This window comes from Tachypleus tridentatus, chromosome 10 (genome assembly GCF_004210375.1).
Source record: "Tachypleus tridentatus isolate NWPU-2018 chromosome 10, ASM421037v1, whole genome shotgun sequence".
In the NCBI taxonomy this organism is placed as follows: domain Eukaryota; kingdom Metazoa; phylum Arthropoda; class Merostomata; order Xiphosura; family Limulidae; genus Tachypleus; species Tachypleus tridentatus.
Window position 1 is genome coordinate 191,638,328 of NC_134834.1, and position 10,411 is coordinate 191,648,738.

General features: G+C 31.7%; 1 protein-coding gene across 1 annotated transcript in view; it reads left to right on the forward strand.

Moving 5' to 3' along the window:
* Positions 1-4,879, forward strand: part of LOC143227846 (uncharacterized) — a 78,349-nt gene extending 73,470 nt beyond the window's left edge. The window contains exon 19 of the mRNA XM_076459167.1: positions 684-4,879. Coding sequence (XP_076315282.1) covers positions 684-737 — 54 coding nt within the window. The 3' untranslated portion in view covers positions 738-4,879. The remainder of the gene's footprint in view (positions 1-683) is intronic.
* The last annotated feature ends 5,532 nt before the right edge of the window (positions 4,880-10,411 follow it).

The following is a 10,411-nucleotide window of genomic DNA, read 5'->3' on the forward strand; positions in this document are numbered from 1 at the left end:
CCAACTTCTGAAATTTGTACTAGTTTCCATTCTGATTCATTAATTGTAATTTGCAGAGTAGATTTAAATGTTTAATAGTTATAGTTGGAAAGTCTTAGACAGTGAAATAATTCAAAGATTTGGTATGGATTCAACTTATGTGCAAGCCTATTTATTCTTTAAAATTAAAAGTTTCCAAAGTTAGAATTGGCACTCAGGTATTCTTCACTTTATGATAAAAATAATTGCTAATATTGGATAACAAATAACATATCACAATTAGTTAAAGTGCAGTTTCAAGATACCTCAGCTCAGGTACATCAGTGTGGTCAAATCACACACACACACACACACACACACACACACACACACCACTGTTTGAGGCTATTTTGACAAAATTACAGTACCTAACATCAATTAGGCTGAGCAGTAGAGAACTACCATTATAACTAAAAGCATCATGATTCAGTTAGTATTTATGGGTTATTCAGTACATAATATTATAATCTATTCTTAATTTAAGTATACTATATTCAATAATGTCTTCATTTTAATTCTATTATACATGTATGTATTCAGGTGTAATCTTCAATGTGTTATATATGTTTCATTTAATGAACATCTTAATATGAAAAACAATTTTATGAAAAAATTATTTATCATTATGTGATATGCATTTCATCCTTATTCATGTACTTAACTAGGAGGGAGAAAAACAAGAAGAGGAAATGCTTGATTTTATATCTGGAGGAATGTGAGTAGAACAATGACGGAAAATGAATTTCAGAACATTTACCATCGGCCCTATTGTAGGTCTGTCTTTAAAAGGCATTGAAACCTAAGTCATGAGTGAAGCATTATTCATTCCACATGAAACAGCTCAGATGATGACACAACAATACAGATTTTAAAATTATCTGTTTTTGCTTTCTAACAACTAATTTTATCATGTAAAAACATTTTTTTCCTTGCAAATTACCAGTTCATAATAAGCTGTTACAACTGGTATAATTCAAGTAATATAAGCTATCTTTCTAAGCATGTTTTCATGTTGCACAGAATAAAATGGTAGGCTTTTATATACAAATTTAAGAGCAAACCCGGACTAGATTCTTGGGGGAAGTTGCAAGTAGTATATGATAATAATTAAAATTAAAAAATTAATTAATACATTTTAATCAAGCTACCACGATTATATAAGACCATGAAATCTGTAACATTACCCAATGATGAAACATAACATTACATATATTCTAAAGAATTATATATACATCCTGAATTTGGTAGTAATTCATCAGATTCTGCACAAAATTAATGGATAGACTAACTGACTAGAGATTTAACTGAAATGAAATGGGCCTCATTTACCTGTCTCCAATAAGCTATCAGACAGATACATTCTGGCCTTCTGCTTTCCGAGAAGTCTTGAAAACAGTTACTATCCTGGCTATTGAATAAGCTAATTTGTCAGATTGAAAAAAAGTTAGTGAAGAGGATGATACAGCCCACTCCCCCACCCTCCAATGTGGAACTGAATATCTAAGTATGCATGAATCCAAATCAAAAGTTGGTTTTCTTTTATTTTGATAGTATTTTATCTGAAGATTGTAGTTGTATGTTACAACATGTACATTGGTAGATAATTTATAAAATTAGTGCAATTACTATTTTATGCCTCTCAGAAAATTATGGCTCCTAAGACTTTATTACTAGGTTCTTTAGAGGTCTCTGCCACTTGCTATTAAGGATAGTTCAAATACCATTAAGCTAAATTAATTTTAAGATTAAGGTAAATTACATTTCAAGTTCTAATTCAGATTGTTTCCTACATAGGCCTAAGTCGATTTCTAGCAATGTAGAAGGAAATAATGGTACTATGGTGGCTTAATAACAATTTTCACACTACTTCAAATGACTTGGAGAAAAATTTATTTCAAAACTTGAATATATTTTCTTAATAAAAAGACACTGCTAACATAAATCAGTTTGCATCTAACTTAAGTAAAGAACGTTTTTCAGATTGTTCAAAATATTTCTCTTAAACTTGTAATTATACTTTAAACTGAAAGATGTGGCAACTGATAATATTTTATGATAGAATTTATGTAAATATCTTTGCAGATTGTTTTAAAAAGATTAATTATGCCTTAACATAAAATAACTTTCCAGATACACAAAATTTCCACAAAACTTTTTGAAGATCTTTCAATAAAGACATGGAATTACTGTTTAATGTTCTATTTTAATACTGTATAGTAAATTTATAAAAATTTACTGTATGGGGTGCTAACTGGTTTTGATAGATTAAAAAAAAAAAGGTTCCATAATTATCAGTTCAACTGTTTGTGAACTCTGAAATATTACACTGAGGTGTACCAGGTCCTGTTCAGTTGCTATATCGTATTTGTTTATTAATTGATAGTTGGATTTGTTAAGTTTATGGAGTAATCTTTTCGCATAACGTGCATCAGTGATTGTAATTATTTAGTTATCCTAATAATAAGTTAATGAATTTAAATGATGTTTATTTGGTACTGCTAAGTTGTAGTTTCCTTCACTGCTATCGAATCAACAGTATTTCAATAAAAAAACTAACCATATAGTACTATTAAGATAAGATAAAACCCAATTTAGATTTTATGTCAGTTGTAATTCTGACTTTTAACTTAAAATGTACTGTGAGTGATAAGGAAAATGGTTTACCAAAATACATTTAACCTGTTAAATTTAGTGAGGTTTTTATTTTAAAAGGCACTAATGCCAAAGTAAAAACATTTTGTATTCATTTTGAAATGTATTTCACGTGTATGTGTATTTCAGTTTTTATCAACTGTACATATCAGGTTTAAAGTGTAAAAGAGTTCACAAAATAATTCCAACATTAAAAGCCTTGAAGGCCAACATACTTGTAGGATGAGTCATTGTGGTCGTGATATTATAGTTACAGCTACTACTGCTGGCAAGGTTAGTCTTAAGATTACCTTCCCAATCAATTATTTATAGATTTGTTTTTTTATTCTGTGTTTTCAGGATAATAACGAATAATCTTATTACATATTACTTAGATTTAAGAATTGTTAATTGTCTTTGCACATGAATTTTATAAGTATAGATGAATGATGTATGTGAATATTTGTGTGAATTTTATATTTTATGTCTCTAGATAGATTGTTACATAAATTTACTATGAATTTCATTAATACTAAACATAATCATATTTCAGTCCTTGTTCAGTATTTATTAAAAATAGATATTTGTTAGTGTATCCAATGTGTCATATAGGCTTAAGATACTTCAGCTAAAAATATTCAACATGAGTATATGAATGTTGCAAGTGTAGGTGTATTCTCCTATGTATTATAATTCAAAAGGTTTAAGAGATTATTTTATAAACATACAGGTCAGGTCTAAATAAGATAATTTGAAAGCTGTATTTTTATTACAAATGACCAATTACTACAGACTAAATAGTTTTTATACTCAGCATTTTACTTTTACAGACAACATGAGATAATCAGCATTTATTAGCCATTTTTAATGTACATAAAGCTAAACATAAAGTGTTGAATGAAAAAATTAATTTGTTGTCATTCATAATGCCAGTGATGTCCTATCATCTAATGATAAAAGATTTTTCTAAGTTTTATTTTTAGGTAATTATTAGAGAGTAGACTTTTTTTCTTTGAGAAGATTAAATACAATTTCTTGATATTTGATTAAAGCAGATATTACCAGCAAGCTCTGACCTGCACTTGACAGTAAGATTTTATTTTAATAAAGTTCAAATAATTTTCATTATTCTTCTTTATAACATACACAAAACGTTTAGAACAATTATCTAACAAGCAATATGTTGTTTGGTATTTAAAATTGGTGACATATATATACAAATTAAATTTTCTCAATGTAAAAAAAAATAAAGAATCTAAATTACTTAATTTTGATTAAATAAATACTTGTCCTATGTATTACCATGCTAAAATTAGGTAGGCCATACTCAGATACCCATCTCCTAAACCACACTACTCACTATTAGACATGCAAGTTATCATTGGATTGCCTAATTATGCCTTTTTCTTGCTTTTTTTAAGAGGTACGATTGGAATTTGGTCTTTCAAAAATGTGTTAGGTTTCCAGATACATATGATGGAAAATTAGATATTACTTTACAAAGAAACGGATAAATTAGAGTAAGATATTGTAGGTGTATTTGTATATGTACTTCACCGATTCATAACAACTGTGTTAAATTTTAATTTATAGATTTAAGGTAGGTAAGATTTATGTAATCTTGTTGCTAAATTAATGTGAACAGAAGAGAAAAAACCACTTGATCTTTAACCGACAGGAAATAGACAGTCAATGAAAATAATTTCCTGATGAGTGCCACTTATAAACAGGTTCTATAAGATGGATGTTTGAAATGTACTGTGAAATGATCTTATTCAAACTTTGTGGTTGGAAGAAGAACCTGTAAACATTGTACAGCAAGTTTCACAGGTACATGCATGAAGATATAGTGATCTGAGCCTAAGGACTTGGAAGTATAGCTGTTTGTTTTCAAACAGAAGCCAGAGTTTACTGGGCACAGAGAGCAGGTACGCATCTACATGAGTATGTGTGAGTGTGTGTGTGTGTGTGTGCATTTCACTATTTTGGATGAAGCAGGTTTTCAAGTACAGTTCTTCAGTGACACATGGATGCAGCTGTAACGGGCACCGAAGTGACTGAACTTGAAGGTACTCATTCAGCAGTGATAAGAAAGGATGTGGCTATATTGTGTTAGGATTTTAACATTTATACATTTCTAGACTTTTTACATTTTACAGGTAATACGTGTTTGCAATTCTGTTTGATGTTTGAAAATATGTTTGACATGTGAATAAAATATTAAAATGTATTTGCTAGTGTCGTTAAATAATTATGAAACAGCTTGTAAAAAAAGAAAGAAAACGTAGATGAAACACACGACTACTGAAAACAGTTAAACAAATATTGCAATGTAGTGCAAACAATCTTATTGGAAAGTTTTGATTTGGAAATTTATTAGCAGTATCAGTTGGGCAAGAATATATGTTTATTTGTAAAATTTAAAACCTGCTTCTCATGATGTAATTTTAGCCTATTTTCAGTTTATCAAAACAGGATTAAGACAATTTCAATCAATGAAGAGAATGTAAAATGCTGGAATTATATGAATTTTAATTATGTTTGGAAATTGGTAAGGTTAGGGTTTATACTTGCAAAAGTACTGTTGTGGCATTTAAATACAGAGATTTCTAAACTTAAAAGTATCTCATTAGGTGAGACACTGCCTCAAAAAATGATTGCCACATAAACAAATTTAATCTAAACACTTAAATCTGACACTGTATTTAGTATATTTCAGTTACAATAATTTATGACAATGTAATAAATCACAGATATAGTGCTACTAAAGCTAAAATTATGACTTAATATTTTTGCTAAAGAAAACAGTAAATTCTTTAAAACTAAGAATACTGTGTGTACCAGAATGGTTTCTTACTTTGCTTTTGCAGCAGGAATGGCTCATACAAGCCACATATTGTTTAACTAGAAAATGAGAAACAGATGCTGTTCAGGCAAGACATTGCTGGTGGAAGTGTACACATTGATTTCAGTTAGTTCAAACTGTAGCCATGTATAACGTGTGTCTCACCTATAAAACATGTTACCAGCTACCATCATTCACAAGTGCATGCAAAGAATCAATAAATTTCCAAAAGCAAATGAAAACAAAAGAACTAGTGAAACAGTATATTCATTCACAGTGAATAACTGTGCAAGTTAATTAGTAAATATTCGGTACTACTTACAAAAGAGTGCAATGCAGATCTGTGTCCCTCTACCTAGTGCACATTGAATATAGATAATATCATTCTTCCTAATAAGAAATGGTAGACTTATATGGGACTGATTTCCAAACCCCTACCTAAATTTAGAATAACCATGACTTACAGCTTCATTTAAAAATATAATTACACAGCTCAATTTTTTTTTATTTTCAATAAACACATGGCAAATGTATGAACAGTGACAAAAATATGTGCAGTGAATTTGACTATTGATGCATCTGAATTTTTAAGAACTGGTCTTAAATACAATTACTTAAAAAATTAAACATATTTGAAACATTCCCAAACAAAGTATAACATTATCAAACTGCAACTGTATGTGCTGAGTAACATCAGCAAACATTACAGACTAGAGTAGCAGCTGATTGCTGAAAATAGAAGAACATCTGTTGTGTCGATTTCCATATACTGAGACAGGCATTCAACTCTAACATAATTATACCATGTTTACATCACCTGAAATTCATGACAGCAACAAATTTGAATATTTGCTTCATTTTGCATATAATTATCATCTAATCAGATTTTGGCAGGCTTGTTGATAAATGTAGACTTGCAGGTTAAAAAGAAATAAAAAATTAGGATATTTTTCAAACAGCTTACAGAAGATTTTTTGCAGAGCACATTCTTTGTTTTAAAGACACTTGAGTTGCAGCTCATGACCTTGTCACTGTCACAATTAGCTTTTCTTTCCATTGCTTCACAACAGACTTCATATCATGTAATGTTGTCAGAAACCTTGTTAACACTATTTAACAGTGCCAGTGGAGAGAATTGCAGCTAGATTGTGAGTTACATTTAACAGTGGCAGTTCTAGGAAACTTTGGGCCCCAGGCAAGAATTATTTCACAATGCCCATGCCTTACTGGTGGTAGAAGTAATTACTGCCCATGCACTATAGCTATAGACAAGTATAAAATTAGATGGGTCTCTGTTGGGTGGCAAATCTTAGTACTGATGAGCCCTAAACCTGAATTGCCACTGGCACTGAATATACTAATGTAGTAAGAATTTTTTAACCAGAGTTTTGTATGTTTCATTTGTGCATTACCATCTGAATTACATATATAAAAAAAATATTCCTGATTGCAAATGTGGAACTGCATTTTGTCTTTTTATGTAAAGCAATCAGTAAAGTTCTCTCTCTAACTTGCTTGAGCTAACTGTAGAAGAAACACAAAGACCTTAGTTGGAGTTTTCAAATCTTCTGAAAGTTTATGAATAGAGGATATGTGGACATTTGTGAATGTTCCAGACTTTACAAGATGAGTTAACCAGAAACCATTAAGTTGTTGTGGAAAACTGCTGTGTAGTTTCTTTATATTTCAGTAAACAGTGATACGTCTGTAAGATGTTTGGTAAATTACTAATTCCAGTTCATCCTACTCTTTATTAAAAACAATGTTTAGGTTGTGGCATTAAATGGTTATCATGTAGTTGTTGGATGCAAGGGTGCCGTACATGAGGTACAGCTCACAAAATTTCGATACTTGTTTAAAACAGCCACAGTCAAAGGGTTATGAAAAAGCATTACTTAACGTGCACTTTTGTCTGTAGTTATGAACAGACTACACAATGCTCCGCCCACCATAGGTATCGAAACCTAGTTTCTAGTATTGAAAGTCCACAGACATAGCAGAATTAAAGAAAAAATATAAAATTCTTTGAAGTTTATTAAAATATTTTTATAATTAATGTTAACTATTTTCAATTATCAAAATTTCCTGACACATCTAATGTTTAAACTAAAATGGGTAATACTTATACAGCAACTACATTACAAAGAAAATGAAAATTTCATAAAGTGCTAAATAAGTTTTTTGTAGTTCAAAATTTGCTAGCATTTTAAGAAGAAGAATTCAACATTCAATTGAATCTCTTCAAGTTATTCATATTGTTTGATTTACAATCTTAATGAGTTGATTTTGTCTCACTCTCTTGAATGGAGAAATAACAAACTTGGTAGTGAGTTGTGTTCTGATCATGAAAAATGTAGTTGTTAAATAAATGCCTTATTAGCAGTATTTAGAAGGTTAATCCTGGCAGAGCACTTATCCTGTGTGAAATGATGAAAAAAAAATGGATTACTATAGCCAACTAACATACAGTTGAATTCATGTGGAGGAAAAAAAACAAACATTAAAGAGGAGTAGCGTGACAAGGTGACCAACCAGACTCATGACACAGTGACCAACTGGAAGAGCCTTGTAAGTAAGGAAATTAAGTGCATATGTCACAGAAACCAAACTGTGATGAATCACGTCAACATATAAAAATCCAAACTTTCTTGGTATTACAGTTTCCATAAATTTCCCATAAAACTAAGAAAATGCACAATTTTGTTTTATCAAAAAAACATCACTGTCAAAATAATGGTTCTGAAGCTTAAATACTTAATTGTGAAACTTGAAAAATGTAATAACATTTTATCTTAAAATCCTCTGTTGTTTATTTTGTATATTCAATGTTTAGGATTCTATTTATTTACTCTAAATAGACTTAACACTGAATGAAAATACAAGTCACGATTGTTGTTTCCACGAAAAGGTGCAACTCCAACTCGGATTCTATCACGAAACTAAACCAGGAACTCAATAAGTTCATGAGATCAAAGTTATTTAAACAAAATATTTCTGCACCTTTGTTAGTAAAATCCATCTTGCTTGTATTTGTACATGTGTATGGGACCAAGAAGTAACTGTTTACCACGTAAATTGTCTTGCAGCATCAAAATTTCCTCACAATAAGACTGTAAGTGATGTACTCATCTGATATCAATTATAATCACTCCAGTAATGGCACACGAAATTATGCTGGCAATAAATGTATGGAAGATGAATTACATTATAAGAGTAACAACAAAATACACCTAATTATCTCAAGACTCCTGAAATACTCAGTCTGTTTTGACACTTGGATCCTTTACAAGGATAGTTTACCAAAGATCAGGTGAACAAACCTTCTAGTAATAGCAATGAAAATTCCAGCTTAAGATTGGTTTGCTGATTATTTATATCCATTAATATTTTATTTCCAACCATTGCAGTTTTGTTGTTCAGTTAGAAACGTCTTGTGCATTTTAACTTCCCCTAAAACTAAGTTCTAACATTTTGGAGTAAATAGCACAATGGAGCCGGAAAAGACTGAAATCTTGTAGAAGAGAATCGTCTAAACCTTCAACATTTTGAATGTGTGGAGAACGAAAGGTGATTTCTTCTAAAGGTAGAACACAATGATCTTCTTTTGTTTTAAATTTAAGAAAAGATAAGCTTTTAGTTAAATAAACAACATGATCTGAAGATTCTCAATACTCAACACTATAGTATGCATATAGTGCCAACTTTAATCATTTGAAAAGGAGTTGAGGAAAAAGACAGCCATTCCTACAACAACACAGGATAAACCATAATATTCTTCAGTTGTGTAAGGGATAGCACGCTCCATGGTAGTTAGATGTAACAGATGAGAGATCTGCATGGTAGTTAGATTTTGTAAGGGATGGCAATCTGCATGTTAGTTAGATGTTTTAAGGGATGGGAGATCTTCACGGTAGTTAGATGATGTAAGGAATGGGAGTTCTGCACGATGGTTAAATGATGTAAGGAATGGGAGTTCTGCATGGTAGTTAGATGTTGTAAGGAATGGGAGCTCTGCACGGTAGTTAGATGTTGTATGGGATGGGAGATCTTCACGGTGGTTAGATGATGTAAGGAATGGGAGTTCTGCACAGTAGTTAGATGTTGTAAGGGATGGCAATCTGCATGGTAGTTAGATGTTTTAAGGGATGGCAATCTGCATGGTAGTTAGATGTTGTAAGGAATGGGAGGAATGTTGTAAGGAATGGCAATGTGCACGGTAGTTAGATGTTGTAAGGGATGGCAATCTGCATGTTAGTTAGATGTTTTATGGGATGGCAATCTGCATGGTAGTTAGATGATGTTGTAAGGAATGGGAGCTCTGCACGGTAGTTAGATGTTGTAAGGGATGGCAATCTGCATGTTAGTTAGATGTTTTAAGGGATGGCAATCTGCATGGTAGTTAGATGTTGTAAGGAATGGGAGTTCTGCACGGTAGTTAGATGTTGTAAGGGATGGCAATCTGCATGGTAGTTAGATGTTGTAAGGAATGGGAGTTCTGCACGGTAGTTAGATGTTGTAAGGGATGGCAATCTGCATGTTAGTTAGATGTTGTAAGGAATGGGAGTTCTGCACGGTGGTTAAATGATGTAAGGGATGGGAGCTCTGCATGGTAGTTAGATGTTGTAAGGGATGGGAGCTCTGCATGGTAGTTAGATGTTGTAAGGGATGGGAGCTCTGCATGGTAGTTAGATGTTGTAAGGGATGGGAGCTCTGCATGGTAGTTAGATGTTGTAAGGAATGGGAGTTCTGCATGGTAGTTAGATGTTGTAAGGAATGGGAGTTCTGCATGGTAGTTAGATGTTGTAAGGGATGGGAGCTCTGCATGGTAGTTAGAGTTAGATGTGCATGGTAGTTAGATGTTGTAGGGATGGGAGTTCTGCATGGTAGTTAGATGTTGTAGGGAATGGGAGTTCTGCA